The sequence below is a fragment of the Bison bison genome, unplaced genomic scaffold (assembly GCF_000754665.1).
Source record: "Bison bison bison isolate TAMUID 2011002044 unplaced genomic scaffold, Bison_UMD1.0 scf7180017853731, whole genome shotgun sequence".
NCBI lineage: Eukaryota > Metazoa > Chordata > Mammalia > Artiodactyla > Bovidae > Bison > Bison bison.
Window position 1 is genome coordinate 621,065 of NW_011484304.1, and position 22,481 is coordinate 643,545.

Genomic DNA, 22,481 nt, shown 5'->3' on the forward strand with positions numbered 1-22,481 from the left:
AAAACACTGGTGAAAGAAATCAAAGAGGACACTAATAGATGGAGAAATATGCCATGTTGATGGATTGGAAGAATCAATATAGTGAAAATGAATATACTACCCAAAGCAATCTATAGATTCAATGCAATCCCTATCAAGCTACCAACAGTATTTTTCACAGAGCTAGAACAAATAATTTCACAATTTGTATGGAAATACAAAAAATCTTGAATAGCCAAAGCAATCTTGAGAAAGAAGAATGGAACTGGAGGAATCAACCTGCCTGACTTCAGGCTCTACTACAAAGCCACAGTCATCAAGACAGTATGGTACTGGCACAAAGACAGAAATATAGATCAATGGAACAAAATAGAAAGCCAAGAGATAAATCCACGCACCTATGGACACCTTATCTTTGACAAAGGAGAACCTTTTTCCATCTGACCTCACCAGGTACTTGCCTGGCTCCCTGCCTCCCTGCTTCCTCCCCCAACTCCTTCCCTCCCGTCAGAACCAGCCTGATGGCTCAGGGTGGAGGCGATGGGCGGAGACTTCAACTTTGGGCTCCTTAAACCTTGTCCTTTCCAGGGCACGTTCCACATTCTACTGGGGGGACGGGATTTGAGGGCGGTGGTGGACATCTTGTATTTTAACAGTTTCATCTTGGTTTCACACGCATCGTATTTTTTTTAAACCTCAGCTTCAACTAGGACATCACACCCATGATTGTATTGATCTTCCTTGTGGCAAGACTTCCAGGATTTTTTAAATAAATCTTTATTGGAATAGAGTTGCTTTCGGGTATTATCTTAGTTTCTACCATACAGCCAAGTGAATCAGCTATGCACATACATATATCCCCTGTTTTTTTGGATTTCCTTCCCATTTAGGTCACCACAAAACACTGAGTAGACGTCCCTGTGCTATACAGTTGTTTAGTTGCTAAGTCATGTCCGAGGCTCTTGCAACCCCATGAACTGTAGCCTGTCAGGTTCCTTTGTCCATGGGATTTCCAGGCAAGAATACTGCAGTGGGTTGCCATTTCCTTCTCTAGGTGTTCTTTTTTTTTTTTCAAGAGGACAGAGAGAGCCAATTTAAAGAAAAGTATTAAGTACTCACGGTGGCTCAGGTGGGACCCAGTTCCGGGGGAGGTTGGGACGATGGCTTAAGGGTGCCCACGGCTTGCTGGGTTGACAGCCCAGGATGTGGGCTTTGCTTCTTGCTGTCTGTGGCCAGCTGTGTCTCCAGGATGGGACAAACCTGTCTTTAGGGGTGATTTGTACCCTGTAGGGTCTAGGACCTGGAGGTCAGAGGAGGGGGATGTGGTGGCCCAAGAGTCAGGCCCCAAGGGTCAGAAGTCCTCCCCTCCCATCCCTTGCCTACTGTCCACCTTCCTGAGAAGCAGTTCTTCAAGTCTAGGAAGCAAGCTCAGGCTGGAATCCCCGCGACATGGGCCCAGAGATTACATCTCGAGCAGATTAAAAACAGTCAGGGAGAAATCTGAGGAATTTTAATGACTGCCACACATCCCTGGAGTGCTGGTCCTCGTAGACCAAACACGCAGGCTGGCGCTGCAGGCTGCAGCCCTCGGGGCCCACCTTCCTGTCCCCAACCTAGCTCGCTGGGCTCCTGCAGTGGGGTAGGGCTTGGGGACACTCGTGGAGGTGTTGCAGTGAAGCCAGCGGTGGTAGCTTCCTCTCTTTGGCCTCCAAGCTTGGCTTGATGCTGGGTCTTTGGAGGTCAGAGTTTTCAGTTGTAAGAATTGTGTGAACAGGAGGGCAGTTTAGTGGCTTCTGTGACAATTTAGCTGTTTGGTCCCCAGGAAAGGCCAATGAGAGTGGGTCTGACTCAGAATTCATTCAACAGGTATTTGAGTGTCTGCTGTGCAGCGAGCCCTGTCCTAGAGCAAAATGGACTCAGATCCCTGCCCTCGGGGGCCTCCTTGTTAGAGACGGCTGGACCTGAGGCCAGGGACGAGCACCCTCTCCCTCATGGGTCTCTCTCTGTCCCTGTGGTGGCGGGGGGTGTTCTCTCCTGGGTGGACCTTCACCAGCAGCTGGAGAGGAGAGGAGGCGCAGCCTCAACAACAGAGAAGACGTCTTTTCCACCAGCTCTCGTGAGAAAGATCCCAGGGGACAACTCCACTTGGCTTCACTGCAGCCAGAGGACACATGCTGGGCAGGTGGACCTGTGGCCCCTCGAGGCTACAGTGTCCTTAGGGGAGGCCGAGGGCTCTGCCCCCGTTTGCTCCTTTGAGGGGAGGTGCCATTTCTTTTGGGAAGCTGCCCCTTGAGGTCTGCTGGGTTCTGCTGGAATCTGGTCTGGAAAGAGTGTGTCTGTTTCCCTCTCATCTCTGGGGAGGAGGGGATCCCCAGCCCCTGATGCTGGAGTCCGGGCCCCCAGAAGCCCCCTCTAGTGCTGCTGCTGGCACCCTCTGCCTATTCCCCTGCCCGTGTGCATAGAGCACACTTGGGGGGCCAGGGAACGCTCTCAGAGGGCAGAAATAACAAAGGTTAGAGGCACAGGTTGGAATCGGGGACATTGAACCTCAGAAAGTGGATGACCCTCTCACTCTTGATTCTTGAGTGAAGCCCAAGAGAAGGGGTCTCTCTGCTGCTGGGTGGGGGGCTGGAGCCCCAGAAAGCCTGTGCTAGAGGCCCCATGAGCATCATGGTGGCCTTCTGCCCCATTTTCCAGACAAGGAGCCCAGGGCCATGGAGCCCTAGCCCCTGCCTGTCACTTTCTCTTCTTAAGTGACCTTGAACCAGCCACTTAGTCTCCTGGCTGAGCCTCAGGCCCCTCTCTTGTCAAGCGGGTTCTTGTGTGTGATTTTGCTAAAACAGCGTTTTAATGACCCAAGTGGCAAAGGAGGATGCTTGCCTTAAAAACTGGAACCATTCTGCTGAAGTTTGTGACTCCTGTTTCCCTCCATCTCGTCTCCCTCCCCTCCTTGGGAGTAACTGTGGATATTGTGTTCCTGTCGGCGACCTCATGGTACATACGTGTGTGTGGCGTTTTCTTGAGTATCCAAGTAGAATCGTACCCTGTGTGTCTTGCGTGTGGCGTGGGTTCTGTGTGTCAGTGTGTGCAGGTCTACCTGGCTCTTTTGAGCCTCTGTATGGTTTTCCACACATAGATCTAGTTCACTTTCCTTTGCTGGGCGTACAGAGTGTTTCTGACTGTGGGCTAATAGAAACAGCCTTGCCTTCCACCTGACTGAACTTGAACATGTCTCCGTGGTGCACACACACGAGTATTGTGCACCAGGGTGGACATTGAGGCATTGAATCACTGGGTGTTAGGGTTTTGCGAAGATAAAATGTGAGAATGTTCCAAGCACATGTCAGGAATAGGGTGCTGCTGAAGGAGAAGTTCATGCTTGTGTTCCCTTCCCCCCTTTGCATCAGACACTGTCCTAGGTATCTGGTCTGCATTTTCTTACTGACTCCTCTTTGATAACGAAATCCCCATTTTATAGAGGAGCAAAAAGGGGCCCAGTGGGGTTAAGTAAGGCATCTGCTATCACTCAACTCCCAAGGGGCCTGCAGGAGCCTGACTCCCATGTCCAGCTGGGTTCTGGGAGTGAAGCATCCCTGCCCTGCATGGCCAGAGCTTACTCTCCAAGGGGCCTGCCTGCAGTGGCGCTGGCTCCCCAGGAACGCCCCGAATGCAGGAACGCCGCCTCTGTGGAGTGTGCTGGGTAGAGGGAGCTCACCAGGAATTTCCTGGATCAGCTCCAGGGCAGGCTGCTTGGATCTCAGGGTTACAGGGTGGCTGGGTCCTGCCTCCCACCCTTCTCTTCCCCTGGCTTGTCCCAGCCCCGTGCATTCTTGGAATCTGTAAGTTGTGCCGTGTTCTGTGGGCACAAGGAGTTGCCTTTGAAACCCCGTGGCACCAACATCTGTTAGCTCTTAGAGAACAGAAAGATTGACAAAGAACTGCTGGGGCAGGCGGTGGGGAAAGATATTAAGCTCAGGAGTATGAAGTCTCAAAGACAAAGAGGAAAAAACCCTAACTGAACTCCAGCCCGCTCCCCAAGGCCCTGCTTTGATGTGGGTTCCCATCCCTGGAGGCCTTATAAGGCACTGTGCCTGCAATTCTGGGCTCTGGGCTGGTGCTGGCTGCACATTCAGCGCCCGGAGGAGCTGGCCTCTCGTCCTGGGGCCCAGTGTGGGGCAGAGGAGGGGCAGCGCTGGGACTTGGGCGGGAGGCAGGTGTGGGCCCTGTAGGCCACTCAGCCTGGCCACTGGGCAGGAGGCAGCCTGGCACCAGGTTGGGTGGGGCCAGAGGTGTGTGGATCCAGGAAGGTCTTTGATCAGAACTTGGAGCAGAGGCTGAGTCTGACTGTCCTAGAGACCAGAAGAGAGGGGGCCGTGATGGCTGAGCTGATGAAGAGAGCAGTGAGGGAGGTCACTGCACACCATACCCCACACTCGGGCTTCTTCCAGGGCAGTGTGGTGAAGAGTACGGGCTCTGGAGCCATGCCACCTGCCTTTAATCCTGGCTCTGACAGTTACTAGCTGTGTGACCTTGGGCAAGTCAGTAAACCTCTCTGTGTCTCAGTTTTCTCAACTGTAAAGTGGGGATGATAATCGTATTACCTCAAAGGACTGCCACAGGGGTTAAACAAAGCACCAGAAATATGCACCACACAGAAGAAGAGTGTGTTTCTCTGTGTCTTGTTTCTTTGTGTCTGTGGGGGCACCTCGGGTCTGGTGAGCCATCCAGCTTTGCCCAGCAATGTTCTGGTAGCCATTTGACAGTAAGAGTGCAAGTAATAAAGGGTAACCACCATCTGTCAAGCCCCAGTCATGGTATCAGATGTAATGCTAAGTACTTTACGTGCAATGCAAGTACTTTCACACCTGCCCTGAGACAGAGCGATTGCTCTCATCCCTATGCAGAGACGGGAAGACTGAGGAACACTGGAGATAAACCTCCTTCACCCACGTAGAGCAGGGATTTGAACCGAGGTCTGAGCAGCACCAGTTCCATGCCCTGCATCCTCTGTGCTGGGGCTCCCTTGGGACTCATGGCCAGGAGCCCTGCATGCAGGGTTTGGGGCCAGGCCCTTAGGACCAGTCTGCAGGAAGGCTCATGGCCGAGACTTGGCCCTGTCCCAAACCTAGTGAGGAGGAGCCGTGGGGCCTTTGAGTCCTGCAGGACAGAGGGGAGTGTTTGGTCTCTGACACACTGGAGTGGCTGGCTGGGCTGATTTTCTGCACTTCTTTAAGCATGATTCTTGGTCCCCAGCAAGTGCCAGGACTCTTGGCCACCTCCATCCCCATGCCCATGGGAGCCCCAGTTCCACTGTACAAGGTCGGGCCGGCACCTGAAGGAGCTGGCTCAAGTCTTGGCCCTGCTGATGATCCACCACAGGGTCTCCTCGCCTCTTGGAGGCTCCTCCTCATTTAAACCCACAGGACTGTTGGGAACCCCATTCTCTGGAGGTTCTGGTGAATATCCCAATTGATCAGTACCTCATATATATCATGAGGGCTTAGGGATGTGAGTGTCTGTCATTGGGATTGTTTTCCTATCTCATTCCTTGAGGGTTGAGGCATTTTGTAGGAAAACAGTAACAATTATACCTTTCACTTTAAAATTTGCACATTATTTTTACGAGCATTTGTTCCTCAAGAGATGGAAAGAGCAGGGCTGTTATGATGATAAAGGGAGACATATAAAGTGCCTAGCACATAGGAAATGCACAGTAGGTGTCAGCTGACTTTTTAATGGTTTATCACTGTTCCCATTTTACAGATAAGTAGTTTGAGATTTCCCGAAGGCAGCGACTGGCCCCACATCCAGGGCGAGGGAGGCCACGGAGGCAGGATGTGATCCTGTGTCTGACTCAACATTTTATGTGGCCTCTGGCCTGGTGATTCAAAGCTTGAGGACCACAGACACCACACTCCCCAGGCCCTGGGCTGTCTGGGTCAGTGGAGGAAATGAATGTTTGCCATAGTTGAGCAGCTGCATGGCCCTGGGTGTCAGTAGACCACAGAGCTGAGGAGCTGTCGATGTGTTACACAGAGCAGAGTGAGGTTTAGTGGGAAGAGACCGACCCCAGAACTTGCCAGAACTGTGCTTTCATATGCAGAGATGTATCTTTAATATGTCAAGAGAGCCAGGCCCGCTCAGCAGACAGTTCTTCTCAGGGAGTGTTGAAGCCGTCATCCGAGTGATGACTGTGGGTGCGAGGCATCGTTATGGGGCTTCTTCCAGAAGGCTGCTTTGTTGCTGGTGACGTTTGGAGTCGTTAAACTCCTCTGAGTGTGCCAGTAAAAAGATGCCAGTGCCCAGAAGTTTCCATCTCACAGGTCCTGTCGGCCTTGCCAGGAGCGGTCAGGGTTGCTCAGAGGTCAGCGCCGGCTCCCAGCCTCTACTGGGCCTCTGCACACGAGGGTCTGTCGCTTCCCTTGAAGATGGTCACCCACTCCTTTGAGGAAACGCTGCCTGCCAGCCTTTCTGGAGAAGCAGCATCCGTCTCTCTCCGGCATGAAAGATTGGCTTTAATTGGCTGCCGGGGCGTCCCAGCCATCTAATGATGCCAGCCGAGTGCAGCCCTTTCCTGTCACCATCTCCCAGTTACCCTGTCAGCTCCAGCTCTGTTAACACAAACAGCCAGTTTACAAGCCCAGGAAGTGTTCAGTGATTATAATAATTGGCGGAGGAGGAGAGAGAGAAGACATCCTGACTTGAAGAATAATGCAGCCTGGTTTTGAAGTCCATGGGACACCAGCAGTCTGAATGACCACATTTGAACAACGTCTAAGAAAGGGTGTGTAATGTCCTAGAATGATTTGAAAGAAGAAAGAGAACAGAGAACCCCACTTCTAATCCATAAAACGTTAGCTGTTCATCTTTAAAAAAACACACACACGAGACTTATCTCCAGCTGTGTCCAATTGATAAGATCAGCTATACAAAGCATTGTTTTTCTTTTGTTAATCGAGGCAAGCTCTTGGTTTTTCTCTTAAGCATCTCCAGTGCAGGATTTTTTTTTTTCTTCTAATTTTTGAAGAGTGTGTTTTTTCTTTTTCTTTATACTTTTTTTTTTTTCAAAAGGAGAAGTTGGCGAGAGCTGCCAAGTTGAGGCTTTTTGTTGCTCCTCTTTTTGTGGTTCATGAAGCACTGCCATGGCATCACTGTGGGCATTAAGAGAGAGAAAGCAGTGTGACCCTTCCCCCAACACCCAAGCCTCATCTCTCCCCTAAAATAGGCACATTTACCAACATGGGTTCCTTGGAACATAAATCCCATGTGATGCTTTTGAAAAAAGCTTCCTGGTCTAAATAGGTTTGAGGGGTGCAGCATAAGCTACTACTTAGGTATCTGCAGTCTGTTACCATAGTAAGTCTTGCAGTAAAGGGTCTTGTTTGCATGCATGCATGCTAAGTTGCTTCAGTTGTGTCCGACTCTGCAACCCCATGGACTGTGGCCCACCAGTCTCCTCTGTCCATGGGATTCTCCAGGCAAGAGTACTGGCGTGGGTTGCCACGCCCTCCCCCAGGGATTGAACCTGTGTTTCTTACATTGCATTAGCAGGTGGGTTCTTTACCACGGGAACCACCTGGGAAGCCCAAAGGGCCTTGTTTAAAACTATCCCTTTTGATCTCATTACTCCTCTTGGCAGAATACCAATAAATACAGAAGCTGTTTGACAAGCGCTAGTCTGGGCTCCTCTGTTTCCAGAGTCATCCTACTGGAGTGGGATCAGATAGATGGGACCTTTATTGATATCCCAGAAATTTCCCAGCCTGTGGACCTAACTAACTTCCCTTGCCAACCTCACAACACGTGGGTGGCAGCCTGACCAGGCTGATTGGGAGCAGCTCTGCTACATGGCATGAGTTACTGGACATTTTAAACTCATGCCTGCAGACCAAGGCAAGGCATATGCAAGGATCAGGCCAGCTGCTGGAAGGGGGAGATGTGGGAGGCATGACTGAAGGTCAGCTAAAGGCAGAGCCTATAGGTTCCTAGATGTTGCGCTGAAGATGTTGTGTTGGGTTTATGTTAAGGGATTATGTCAAGTTTGGGTATATGTTAACAGCTGGGTTTATGCTGAGGGAGTGCTCCCTTCAGCAAACCAGGCCCTCTTTATAAAACTCATCAAGACAGCTGCCTGGGACCCTCTCATAGAGGAAGGATCCAAACTAAGGTCTCCTCTAGGGACCCACAGGGGTGGCTCTGGTCCTAAGTCTATTGGGTTGGCCCAGAAGGGTAGAGGAGGGACATTTTCTGAGCTTGTCTTTGTCATTTTCCTGGGTGGAGGGTGGATCTCCCTTTCCAAGTGGGAAGTATGAGCCTGTGTAATATTTCATGGCAGGCTATAGGCTGAGAAAAACTTACTTTCTAAAAAGCAGCGCAGTAATGAACTTTACAAGTGTCATAGGCTCTCCCTACTTGACCTAAATTTCAATCAGAAGATTGAGAACAGGGTCCCTGCTTCTTTGTGACCAGCCACACACACCTTCACAATGCCACCTTGACTGTAAGGATGCCAGGTTCCTACCTGACTCCAGTACTTCTTTAATATTCCTGCTTTGTCTTCCTCTAGGAGCTTGTGGGTGAAGTTTTCAGAGAAACGCTCAGCGAGGAGGAAGAGGAAGACTTTCGGCTAGAAGGTACTAGAACCTATTACTTTCTTCCCAAGGGCAGTGAGGTGGGGAAGGACCATCTGGTCTACCTTATGCCTTTCATACCCTCCAGAAACTCTGCAGACCAGGAGGAGAAGGACAGGACTCTCTGTGGGGGTGCACTGGGGGTGGATGGGGTGAGGAGCAAGAGGGAAGTGGAGTGCCTCATTGGTCCTCACTGGGAGTGGATTCAGGCCACCCAGGCTCACATCCTGCTCTGTGTTAGCCATGGGGTCTTGGACAAGTTGTTTGACCTCACCTTCCCCACTGCGGGGGAGTGGCCACTCATAGGCTTCTTAAGTAGGGCTAGGCATGTAGCATGCACTGTATGAAGCAACCCTCATGTTTCTCCATTCACATCACACACCTGGAGCACAGGTGTGCACACACACGAACAGAGCCCCAGCCCCTCACCGCTTTCCTCTGTAGTTCTCACTCCTTGCTTTCTTCAAGGAAGCAGTGCGTTGTAGAAAGAATTAGAACACTCAAGTAGAGAGTTGGGGGCAACTGGTGTACTGATTTGACTTTAGGAAGCCACGTCCCCTTTTTGAGTCTGTTTCTACACTTGTAGAATGGGAATGAGGGCCTCTTCCTACTCAATTCCCTAAGCTGGTACAATGACTGGACAGCATATGAAAGCATTTGCTGAAAGGGATAGCGTTTCCCTTTTCCACTCAGAATCAGAGGAGAGAATTGCTGAACTGATGCAGCCTTTGGGCAATAAATGTGCTTTCCTGGAGGCTCAGACAATAGAGAATCCACCTGCAATGCAAGAGACCTGGGTTTGATCCCTGGGTGGGGAAGATCTCCTGGAGAAGAGAATGGCAACCGACTCCAGTATTCTTGCCTGGAGAATTCCACGGACAGAGGAGCCTGGTGGGTTACAGTCCATGGGGTCACAAAGAGTCAGACATGACTGAGTGAATAACACTTTGTACAGTAAAGCCCTCTCTGGGACTGGAACAGGGGGCTGGCAGGGGTCTCTGAGGGAAAATATAGGTCTTGGAAGGGCTGTAGGGTCCTGAGAGGAGAGTAGACCATGCCAGGAAGTTCTGGAGGGGAGCCTTGGCAAGACCCAAGGACTGTGGCCACATCGGGCCTGAGAGCTGTGATAAATGTAGACTCCTCAGCTCCACCCAGGCTGCTGAATCTGGTCTGCTCTGTAATAGGCTCCTCAGATGACTTGTGTGCATGCTGTACTTTGAGAAGCACTATTCTGAGAGATTCACTCTGTGGCCCAGGATTTGGAGGGTGCCTGGGACCCGAGTATCTCTCAGACTTTGCTCAAATTCAAGCAGGTCCCAAATAGAAGGAGGAGGAGGCACATGGACAGACATCTCTGTCAGGACTCTAGGGTGTTTCTCTTGAGCATATTTGGATCTGATGGCTATACTCAGGCTCAGTGGCTTTGATTCTCATTGTTCCCTGGGCTTCCCCAAGCCTCAGCTGTCATCCTTGGCTCCATGGAGAGATGCCAGCACCTGGTGCCTAGAGGTGATCAGGGGAGTCAGGTGAAGGCCTGCAGGATGTAGGATCTGGGGGCTAAGGTGACCCCAGACAAGGATTGCATGGGCTTCAGCACTCATTCCATTTTCTATTCATTTGCTCAATCACCTGGTAACTTAGCAAGCTCATCCTCTTATTCATTCATCCTTCCATCTATTCCATCCATCTCTTGCCATACAAGTACCCACCTATCCACTTATCTATCCATTCATCCACCCATCACTCACTCATCATCCACCCAGTGATCCATGACCCACCCATCCAACGCTCATCCACTCATCTTTTGCTCCATCCTTCACCCACCCATCCTTCCATCACTGCCTGTTCCTTCATCTACCTACTCTTTTATCACCCATCCGGCCAGTCCTTATCTACCACCCAGCCATCCAGAATCCATCCTTCGCCCATCTCTCCCTCATCTATCACTCATTCCTTAACCCATTTAACCATCTTCCAGTTGTTATTCACTCATCTCACCATCTGTCTATATTTTCATCATGTGTTGAGTCCCTGGTGACTGCCCCAAATAAGGCACTTCCCTGGCCACTGAGGCTCAGCCTGAAATCATGTAATTGGTTTCACATGAGGCATCTTTCCCTGCAGACATGACATGCCCATGGAATCCTCTTCGGAAGAGGGGTGCTTTGTTCAACCTCTGATCAGAGTATGAGCCCTGTTGGATGCAGTAGCAGGAGCCCTTGGCCGAGGAACCCAGAGACTTGTCTCCAAGTCCCCCTCCCCTCCTGCTCCCACAGAGACTTGCTATGGCTTTTGGCCAGGCCCCTCCCTCTCTAACACAATGCAGCGGGGGTGTGGGCTCCGCGGATGCGCAGAGAATGTGGGCACCCTGTAGAGAGGATAAACTGCTGCTGGGTGGCACTTATAAACATTGGTTGATGGAGGGGAGATAAACAGGAGGTGCCCAAGAGTCCCAGCTCCTGTCAGAGAAAGGGTGGGGGTGTTGGTGGCACTTGGTCCATCCCTGTGGTCCACTAGGACCACTGCAGGTCAGGCTTCGAGGACAGCTTCGAAGGTGCCTCGACTGGGCACCTTGCCAGTCATTGACGGTGTCCGAGTATATCAGTACCACCTTTGGGGCGGGGAGGAGGAGTTGGGAGCCACAAGCCTGACTCAGTTTCCAACTAGGGATTAGACTAGGTTGTTGGTGGTCGAGTTTCCAGCCCCTTTTCTCCAAACAAAAGCTTATACAGAGCACAGAATGTAAGACAGACCAGGTTGCTGAAAGATGCAGTGTGTTATAGATAGTATGTTAATTACCTTTTATGTAACAAAAGGTACCAGACAGCACTCTGGATTTCCTCGTGTGTATGAATGTGGACCACATATGTATGTATACAATTGTGTAGCTAGAAGCTTAGACAGACAGAAAGAGTAGTTCCTTCTGAACAGGGGAGGAGGAGATTAAAATTGGAAATCTTGGTCAGAGGATTGTAGTATTAACTGTAATTAATGTTTCAACTTTTACAAGAAGAATGTGATCATGTATTCCTTTGAAGCGAAAGACTAATAACAGAATTAAAAAGTGAAAACAGTAAGTAAATAAGGCAGTAGGGCTGGGCTGCTCTGGGCCTGCCTGTGTGGCCCCTGAGGCTTCTTGGAAGGGATGCTGGCCCCAGCGGCCGCCTGTGGTTCTTGGGCCACCGCTGGTGCCGGGTCCGAGGCAGCACTCCCAGGATGATGGACGTGGCTGTGGATGGCTAGGCCTGGTGGGTGCTGCCGCATCCTGGCCACAACGAAGCAGCCACCTGGCCTGGAGCAGGGCTGCGGGCATCCCTCCGAGCCTCGGGCCAAGGGAGAGCAAGCTGAATCCTGAATCTCCTCTTTGTCTTCCTGTTGGCCAAGTTCATTGCCTCTTGGCTGGCTGGAGGGCTAAGGGAGAAAAAAGGCCATCTGAGGCGTGAAGATAAAAAGAAGTCTTTTAGCTATCCCAGGAGAGCATGGCTTTAGCTCCAGCGTTGTTATGTAAAGCCGGCCCTAATCCAGCGTCTTAACTGCCTTAACTGGCCAGCTGGGAGCTCGAGGGATGGGAGATTAAGGCTGGGCCGGGAGCGAGGGCTGGGACTGCGAGCTCTTTTGAACTGTGGAGAGAACAAAGTAAGCATGAAAAGTCCCGCGCTCCAGAGCTGTTCTGGTGTTGCGGGTGGGACCTGCGGCTTGTAGGGGGAGGAGAAAGGGACCCCCCCCCACTTTCTGCTGACCCAGCAGGGCGCTAAGGACTGGGGGGTTCACCCCACCCTTCACTCCAGTGCCCACCTGAGGTCCCCACCTCACCAGTTGGGCAGGACGACAGGTGGTGGCAGCCTGGGCTTGTGGCCTGAGGTGGAGCTTGGTGTCAGGGGCTCCAGGAAGCACTGTGTCTGGGGGTGTCCTCTCGACCCAGCGTCGACTGAACTCTGACTCTGCGCCCGTCAGGGGAGAAGGACCTGAAGATGGTCACAGACCCCTTCTCTCCCCGCATCCCCTCTCTCCCCACCTGGTGCTGGCCACATCCCTGCCCAACATCTTGGCTCACTCCCACCTCTCACCCTTGGCCTCTGACCACTAACCCTCAACATCATGACTGTTTCTTGTCTTTCTACCTCGTTGCTTGGAGGTGAAAGTGGGCAGAGTGGGTTAGCTCGGCATCTTCCATAGAAAGTTTGAGTCCACAGAACTCTGCCTGCTGGTCGTGCATTTATTAAGGACCAAAAGTGAGTCGGGCAGCCCCTCCCTCTGGGGCCTGGGCCCCCCGTCTAGGCCCCCAGGGCTGCTGATAGACAGGCCTTGTTTTGGCCCAGCCCAGGTGTCATCTGGCAGAGTCTGCAGGGGTCTCGGCTTCTCTGGCCCCAGAGTGGAGGTGCCTGGAGTCCTGTGGAGCAGAGCAGTGGCGTTGGGACTGACACCCAAGGGCAAAGCAGCCCCACTGTGAGCTCAAGGCCTGTCCCTGTTGGCATGGCCCAAACTTGGTCTTCCTGCCACCCCATGGGAGTACACGAGAGGCACCCTTCTCCCTTTATTCTGGAGTCAGACTCCAGATCCAGCCTGGCTGTACTGCAGCTCACTGTTTGGTCTTAGGAGAGTCACTTAACTTCTCTGTGTTTCAGTTTCTTGTTGGGGGCAGACATAGCATGTCTTCCTCTGAGGGCCTGTAACAGCGAGCTTATTTATATAAGCCCAGAGCGCAGCGCTGGTTCAGAGTATGCCAGTGTCTGGGAGCTGTCCTGACTCTTGTTTCGTGGGTTCCTCTTTCTTGAAGAGGAGCCAACTGGTGTTTGTAATTATTTACTAGTCCAGATCAAAGCCAGCCTATTTTCAAAGCTTCTTTAATCCTATTAGAATCTCTGAATGTCTCCTTCCACTCCCAGTGCGTGACATAGTCTGGCATGCCATACAGCTCAATAAAAACAGATCTTCCTTGACTTAGGATGGGGTTGTGCGTGCGTGCTAAGTCGCTTCAGTCATGTCCAACTCTCTGTGACCGTATGGACTGTAGCCTGCCAGGCTCCTCTGTCCATGGGATTCTCCAGACAATAATACTGGAGTGGGTTGCCATGCCCTCCTCCAGGGGATCTTCCCAACCCAGGGATCAAACCCGTGTCTCTTATGTCTCCTGCATTGGCAGGTGGATTCTTTACCACTAGCAGTATCTGGGAAGCCCTAGGATGGGGTCATGTCCCAATAAACCCATTGTAAGTTGAAAATATCATTAGTTGAAAGTGCGTTCACACATCTAACCTCCTGAACATCATAGCTTAGCCTTGCCCACCTTACATTAGCCTACACTTGGGTGAAATCATCTAACACAAAGCCTGTTTATAATAAAGTGTTGAATAGCTCATGTCATCTATTGAATACTGTGCTGGAAGTAAAAAAAAGTTTGGCTGTCTGAGTTCAGGATGGTTGTAAGTGTATGGGTTCTTGACCCTCGTGATTACGTAGCTGACTGGGGGCTGGGACCCTCTGTCCAGCATCACAAGCGGAGTTGTACCACATATCGCCAGCCTGGGAAAAGATCCAGATTTGAGATTCCACATACAGTTGTGTATCACTTTTGTACCGTTGTCAAGTCAAAAAAATTGTTAGTCAGGGCCCAACCATGCTCTCTAGAAGAATGAGGCCAACACCATGAAGTGATTGGAGTCCAGCTCCCAGGAAAGCCCCATGTGCCCCGCTCCAGCCCATCGAGGCTCCCAGGTGGGAAATGTCAACCCTTCACAGAGCAAAGGAGCCCTTGGGAGGCCTTTCGTCCCCTTCATTTGTAGTAAGAAATCTGAGGCCCAGAGAGAGGCATGACCTGTCTCAGGTCACACAGCAGACCTGAGGACAGTCTATTCTTCACTCAACACGTTTTAATATTTGCTGAGTGCCTACTGCAGGTATGGGGCCCTGTTAGGCCCCTGGGTTCCAGCCACGGACAAGGTAGGTGGGCCTTTCTGTGAGGGTGTTGGCACGAGGGAGGCAGGCAGTGAATTGATAACCTGGTTCACACAAGGTTCTGGGAGGGGTGGTTCTGTGAAGAGGTAAAACCCAGGGAAGGTGGAGGGTGACAGGCCTCTCTGAGGAGATGACGTTTCAGCTGAGATGCAGGTGCCAGGAAGGAGCCGCCTTGGGCGGATGTGAGGGGTGAGCAGTCAGAGGAGTGAGGGGAGCCCCAGGGTGGGAGGGTTGTGGGGTTTGGGGGAACACAGAAGGGAAGCCCAAATGGCAGCCAGAGACCAGGGGGATGGGGATGGGGCAGCCGGCAAGGGTGGGGCCCCGGGCTGGGATTTCACGCTGCTTTTGAAGAGAGACTGCTGGCAAGTTTGAGGTAGGTGAGTGCCAGATTCTGACTTCCCTTTGCACCAGAGAATTGTGGCTTCTGTGAAGGCCAGGTCATTCTGAGGTGGGGGGGAGCAATGAGAACAGGAGGCGATTGCGATGGTGCAGGGGAGAGGTGATGGTCTTGGCCTAGTGGGGCTGAGGGGCTGGAGCGACGTGGAGGGGCCTGGGGGTGGCGTGGTAGGGCTGGGAGAGAGACGGGGAGGGGGGTGAGGGAAAGAAAGGGGTCCCAGGGACACCTTAGAGACTGGGCTTCGGGAACTACGCGTTCCCTTCTGAGGTGACGATGTCTTTTGTTTTTGGATGTGTTGGCCTCAAGATGCCTGTGTGACATGCAGGTAGGGCTGTGGAGCAGACAGATGGACACCAAGTCTGGAGTTTAGGGAGCAGCTGGGGAAGAGAGAGAAAGACAGAGAGAGGGAGGGGACTTCTCAGGAAGAGGCCATGGACCGCTCCACCAGAGCCCTGGAGTCCCAGGCGAGGCTCTCAATCGATGGGGCAGCCAGTGGTTCCCGTCAGTCTGGGAGGAAGGGGAGTTCACTGCCGAGCAGCAGGGACCCCCAGATGGAGGGGGCAGGCGGGCCACACCCCGCTGGCTCCTCTCCCTCAGTTCAGAGCCTGTCCTGCCGGCGAGTGTCAGTCGCCCCGACTCCAGTCCACTGCAGTCCCCCCAGAAGCCCGGGCTGCAGCCGTGACAGCAGTTTCTCTCAAGTCTGTTCTTCATAAAAGCTCAGCTTGAACAGTGGAAATTCTGACTTGTGTCAGATACCGAGGAGGCTTTCATAGCTTCAAGTAGCTCGGGGTTAGATTTTAAAAGTTGAATTTCATCACATGTTTTAACTTGGGCGGGGATGGGGGGAGAGTGGCAGGGACATGATATTTTTAGCCCAAAGAAGGCTTTTTTCCCTTTCCCTCTCCCTCTCCTGGCGTTTTCCCCTCCCTCCCCCAACAGATGTTTCGTCTCAATCCTATTCAAACCTCAAAGCAGAATGGCCATCAACCTTATGCTCTGATGAGAAAAAAAGGCCAGAATGCTATTTGTTGGGAAGGGTTTTTTTTTCTCCCCCTTTCTTCTTTCCCCTCAGTCACAACTGGCCCTTAAATAAAATCTACTTACAGAAAAATGTAACCTGGGGAAGCAGGAGTGAGGAGAAAAAGACCCTGGAAGGGGTAGACACCCACTGGCAGAAACTGCTGGAAGCCAGCTTCGAGAGTACTGCATTGGGTCAATTATGTGTTGGTGGTGGTTTTGTTTTTCCTGAAAAGCAAGGGCTCCAAGTGATGGAGAGTTAAGTCAGGATTCTTTGGGGTCTGTTGGATACTCAACCTGAACTTGCTTAAGATCTGGTCCATAGGAACTTCCCTGGTGGTCCAGTGGCTGGGATTCCAGGCTCCCAATGCAGGGGGTCCCAGGTTCGATTGCTGGTCAGGAAACTAGATCCCACATGCCACAGCTTAAGACCCAGTGCCGCCAAATAAATAAATAAATGTTTTTTTAAAAAATCTGGCTCATAGATTTGAAAAATCCTGAGATAGATCTTGCCAAAGAAGGGCTGGTTGATTCAGGAGCTCAAACCATGTCATTAACACACACACACACACACAGTTATTCATTTTCTCTCTCTGTCTCCGTCATCTCTCCATCTTCCCTCTGTTAGTGTCTCCCAGTAAGGTAGCCAAGATGACTACCCAGCTCTGCGTCCTCATATCCTATGAGCTGAGCCATCACAGGTGAAAGATAGCACCCAAGTCCATTATTTCTTGCAAACGTTTGATTCTTACTTTACTGGCCAGGGCAGGTCTAGATTTTTGTGGGACCCAAGTTTATCCAGTTTGGGGGTTGTCTTTTTTAAGGGAAAGAATACACGATTCTCTTTCATAACTGTGGACCATTTATATACAAATATATGTATTTACATATTTCTATTTACTATGCATTTATTTTTCACTAAACCTAAATAAATATATCCCCAATTCAAGTTCCCCTTAGCTCGATTCCAGAAATGCTTGTGTTCACTCCAATACCACATGACACAAGGGGACGGGCGGGAAGTCAGAATGGGAAGAGACAGCATTCTTAACCAAGCGAGGATAAAATACCTAATTTTGAAAGCATCACAAAAACAACCAACCACGTCCACACATTCCAACTTGGAAGGAGCCCGTGCAAGTCAGAGGCCCAGCAACTTTAACCTCGTCAGCTTCATGAACAACTGTCCTTGGGCATTAGAGCGAGGACACAGGGCCACCAGGATAAAATAAGCTGGTCGGGTCTGGGTGCTTCCAGGAAGCTTGGAGTGGGATCAGCGCCCCCATAAACCACATGGATTGAGCTGGGGGAGGGGCGGCCCACTGGAGAAAACCCAGATGCTATTATCAGAAAGAGGAGCATGGTTGCGAGACAGGCAGGAACAGGTGTTAACCATTGTCCTGTGACAGAGTGGACAGACCAGTGGCTGGGGAGGCAGGAAACAGGGATTTTCGTTCTGTTTCTACGTCTTCTGTGCTCACATCCTGATGCTGCTGCTGCCGGTTGTTGTGTTTTGATGACGATGATGATACACTCCTATGTAGGGTGACAGGCTGGGGCTGCAGCAGTCCTGATGATAGCAGTGTAATCAGGGTAGGGAAACCTAACCCAACCCCAGAGTACAGGAGGGCAGGCTTCTCAGAAGATAGGGACATTTAACCTGGAGACCTGAAGGAGGAGCAGGTGTTGAGAGACAGAAAGAGTGTTCTTGGCAGGGAAAACCGGCTCTGTGGAGAGACGGGGCTGGGAGATGGTTCCATCAAGTTGGCTTCTTGCACCTTGTAGAATGCAGGCGGTACCACACCCGGCATGGTGATATTAAGAGGACATAATGGAATAACGTGTGCACCCACTAACTTCACCAGCACCCCCAGACAGGCCACTGCTGTGTGCAAGGACACACGCATTTGTGTGTCTCTAGGATGCTCGTGCCCCGAGGAGAGCCTCATGCAGATAACGCAAGAAACCATTTGGTCTGGAATGCACATACGATATCTTTCTCTTTTTACTGGCAGCAGATTTACCCTCCTAATTATATTTGGCATAGGCTAATATTAAAATTCATCTGCATTCCCTCTAACAGCTGCTCTTGAAGGGTTGGGGAGTCAGAGACATCCTGGCAAGCCACCCTGAGCCTAAAATATTTGTGGCAGATAATCTGGACGTGGACAGTTGAGAAAGGCCTGTGAGTATGTTAAGGCCAGTGTCCAAACTCCAGCCAGGAAGCTCTGGCTTGTGTTAAATCTTACTTTCTATCAACTGAGAAGAACCTGCCAGGTAACCAGGCTAAGAGAGGTGTCCGCCAGGCCTTCCGGTATTAGTCATTTCTGGTCTTTGGTGGGGCTGACTTAATCATACCGTGTTTCAAATTCGTCTCTTCTTCCAAAGTTTAATATCTACCAGGCCCTTCTGGATTGTGTTAAAATAAGCTGGCATTTGCTGATATCATCCAGGGTTTGGATTTTAGCCGATGTCTGGGATTCAGAATGGACCTACCCCTTTTAAACTGCCCTCTTTCCCACTCCAGTTCCCAACCACAGCAGAATTCATAGTGTTTGTTACGTAGCCTGTGTTCTATCCACCTGGGGGGTTTGGTGCAGTGGGTCATTCTGGGATGGAATATTTGCTCTGTGCACGTATGGTACACTGTGGGCAGCTGCGGGGCAGTAGCCAGCAGGGCCAGCTCTTGAGAAACTTGCATTCTGGCCATGTGGACGTGGTAGGCTCCCATCATTATCAGAAAATCCCAGAGAGGACTGCAGACTGAATGAGTTTAGACAGCCCTCTGCTAGCAAGAAATGTGTTTGTGCAAAGTGGAAAAAGGGGGCCCCTCCTCAAGATACCTTTCTGCCATCTGTCCAAAAACTGTCATGAACAATACACAATCGAAGATGTCCGGCATGTGAATGGCGCCCCCGAGGTGTACCATGCACAGTTGTCAGCTTCTCAGAGCCAGTGTCCCAATGACCCCAAGTGACCCTGACCCCAAACCCAAGGGAGGAGCCCTGGGGCACTTATCCTACTCAGGAGGGTGGGGTCTCGGGTGGGTGGATCTGTTTCATTTCACAGCCCTTCTTCTTCTCATACTGCTTGGGCGGCGCCAGCTGTCAACAGCTCTGGCTGGGTTGGCTATGCCATCCTGTTCCCTGGATCACTGCTAAACAGTCCCAAGAAAGTGACCGTGGCTCTCATAGCGTGAGGTTCCAAGGGAGCCTTGGATGCCTCCCATTAGGTGGTTCATGGGGGGCCCATGATCAGAGTTGCCTCATTTAGGTTATTTCCTACTCTCCCCAGAGGTACTCAACACTCTCTTCTTTCTCCCTCTCTTCCTCCCCACCCCCACCCCCTTTTTAAACTGGGGGAGGGGAGAGGGAAGAGACTGTCTTTGATCTCAGCGGAGGAAAAAAGTCTGTTCTGTTCAGGCTTTTGGCTAACACAACAAACAGTGTTTAAAATTTAACTTTGCTTAATTAATTAGTAATTCTGTTTAATGCTGTCTGATCTCCCTCCAAAAGGTATTTTGAAGCTTGAGAAGGGAACATCAAAGGGAGCCGGGTGAAGATGGTCAAGTAATGCATTTAATCTGGCAGTTGCTGGGGGTGGAGAGATGCCAGGTTGGGAGCTAATGTGGGACAGAGCCATCATCTGGTAAACACAGCCGGCCGGCTGGCTCCTCATGGCCATGGCCGTGGTGAGAGGAGGGACAGGGGACCGCTTCCACAGAGAAGGAGCTCTGCACGCTGCCCCAGACTCTTTGGAGTTGAGACTTGGTTTTAAGAAAGCAGAGTTGAAATTTTCTTTCTTCTATGGCTGCTGTGTATGGTTGGGCAGGCTGTGGACTGCACAAGGATTTCCAGTCAAGCAGGTGAACAGCAGGTGAAATTCAGCCTGCACCCTGCCTATCAAGGCTGTATTCTCCTGGGTGTGCAAAACTGCACAGTCCACCACGTTTACTCAAAGGGCCAGGAAGAGTACCTATTTTAGGCTTTGTAGGCATTAGAGTGGCTGTTGCAGCTACTCAACTCTCTTTCGCCATAGACAATGGATGTGAGTGTCTCTGTGTCCCAGTAAAACGTTATTTACAAAAATAGGTGGTGGGCTGGCTTTGGCTCACGGGCTGCCAGCCCCTGCTCTAGGTCACCCAAGGGTATGTCAGGCTAAGTGAAAGTCTCCTTCCTCCTCACTCTGTCCCTTCCCTTCCTTTTTCTCCTCCTCCTTCCACTGCTTTCCAACTAGCAGTGTTGTTACTGTTGCAACTGAAGAGTGCCCAGGGTCCCCCTGAAACTGTGCCCCCTGAAAGATCACCTCTGGGGAGAAAAAAAATCAGTGGGCTGAACAGGCATAGGGTAGGAGATGAGGAATGAATGGGCTCAGGCTCTGGTGCTAAAACCCATCCTGACAAAAGTACTGTTCTCCGGTTGGTGGGGCCTGGGAAGCCTGCAGTGAGCCCCATTCACCCTTCTCCCATCTACCCATGAGCCTGAGGTTGGACGGGTAGAGAGAAGGGGGTGCGTTCTGCACAGGGGTAGCTGGGGTGGGCAATGATTTGATGTCATTTAGTTTCAGGGGGCTCACTCACATGTGTATATAGAAGCAGGGCCCCTGAGTCCCAGCCCAGGCGTCTGGCACCGGGGTCTTCACGGTTGTCTGATTGATCATCTGCCACCTCTTCTGGCCCCTGGGCAGGGGACAGTGAACGGGAGAGAGGCTTTCTTTGGTGGGGGCAACAGGGTGCTGACTGTCCTTGTTCCTGGTCCCAGGCCCCAGGGCACATGGCTCCCAGTAATACTACCCACTTGTGCCTGCCCCTCATGCTGGGAAGGGGCCCCTGGGGGGTGTCCCGGTGGTCTTCTGAGCTAGGATGGGCTGAGGGGTGGGACACACTGATGAAGAAAGGACAAACGCTGGTCTTTGGAGAAGACATATGAAGGGGATAAGGGATCGAGGGGGAGGTTCCCCTCCTCCCCGGGAGAGGAGAGAGGAGGGCAGGCAGGGGAGGGCCTAAGGGAGGATGAGCTGTCTGGGTGTCAGGGGGAGGGGTGCCCCAGAGAAGGAGAGAGCAGGGACAGAGGTTTCTTTTCTTTGGGTTTTATCAAGTGGAACTTGAAAGGCAACATTGAACCTGAAGGTGGTTTTCTGATAACTTCCCTTTGAACTTGAAGTTTGGTTTCGATAAGCCTCGCCGGCTTGCATCTCCAGCCAGGACCTTGGCAGAGGGAGGCAGCAGCTTTGAAGATGGAGCTGCCCTTTGTTTCTCTTTCTTCTCTTTCTTTTTCTTCTTCCCACGATGGCAGCAGCTCTGGCCCAGCGGTGTGCCGGTAGATTTGAGATGGAGGGGTCAGGGTGGTACAGGCTGTGCGCTTGGCTGTCCTTGGGTCACTGGCCAGTCTCCCACCCAACTTCTCTGGTGTCACAACCAGACCTCTTGGCCATTGAGCTGTTTGCTTTGGAGGAGCAGAGAGCGCTGGACTTGGTTTCATCCCCTACCCCAGGAGCGGGCAGCATCCTGACCTTCCTCGTGTCAACCACCCCAGCCATGAGGATGCCAGGTGCCCCCACCTGGATCTTTAGGTTTATTCTCAGTGGCCTCATTCTATGAAACCACCAGGGAGGAGCCGGGGTCTGTGACTGAGACGGGGTCTCTAGCTGGAGCCCTTGACAGCTTTAGGGAGTTGTTGCCTTGCTGTGGGGGCACGGAGATCTGGGGGCTCCCTGCATCCCACTGAGCCCAGTTCCCAGGCTCAGTCAAGAAGGGAGCTGTGATGGAGCCAGGACATCACTGGCCGTGGAGGCCTTCCTGTCCCCACCTGTCTAGCCTGGTGACTGGAGCATCTTTATCTTTATGTCTTCCCTCCCTGTCCTGGTTCCTACCCAGGCTGATATGACACTTTTGTGTCTGTTTGCATCCAAAAGCCTCAGCTTTTAGAAAACTTGGCTACTCATTTCCTGATTCCTAAAAGATACAAAGTGTAGGGATATCCTGTGTGTGTGCTATTGCTTCAGTTGTGTCCGATTCTGTGTGACCCCATGGACTGTAGCCCACCAGGCTCCTCTGTCCCGGGGGATTCTTTAGGCAAGAAGACCGGAATGGGTTGCCATGCCAGCCTCCAGGGGATCTTCCCGACCCTGGAGGCCTTGACCCTAAAGCTTCTACAGCTTCTGCATTGCAGGCGCAATCTTTACCACTGAGCCACCTGGGGAGACCCAGGGCCATCATTCGCCAGACTGTCACTACTGATGGCTGGACCCCGTGTGCTGACCCGGGGCTCTCAGCCCTTTCAGTTGCAGCTCCTTGAATCCACACAAGGGTTCTCTGGGGAAGGGACTCTTAACATCCCCACTGTATAGTTGGGGAAACTGAGACATCCAGAGAAGTTATGTGACCTGCCTAGAGCCACACACAGTGTTGGGAGGATCAGAGCCCAAGCAGAGAGTACCCTCTTCCAGGGCTGGCACCAAGTCTGCTGAACCGAGCCAAAACCAGCATGGAGTGGTCAGCAGCA

At 51.7% G+C, this 22,481-nt stretch overlaps 1 protein-coding gene across 1 annotated transcript in view; it reads left to right on the top strand.

The window, feature by feature from the left end:
• The window catches only part of NKD1 (naked cuticle homolog 1 (Drosophila)), a gene marked incomplete at its 5' end in the record, with an annotated part of 92,098 nt that overhangs the window by 54,021 nt on the left and 15,596 nt on the right, over window positions 1-22,481 (top strand). Inside the window, one exon of the mRNA XM_010855232.1 lies at window positions 8,546-8,612. Within this exon, the coding sequence (XP_010853534.1) occupies window positions 8,546-8,612 (67 nt within the window). The remainder of the gene's footprint in view (window positions 1-8,545; window positions 8,613-22,481) is intronic.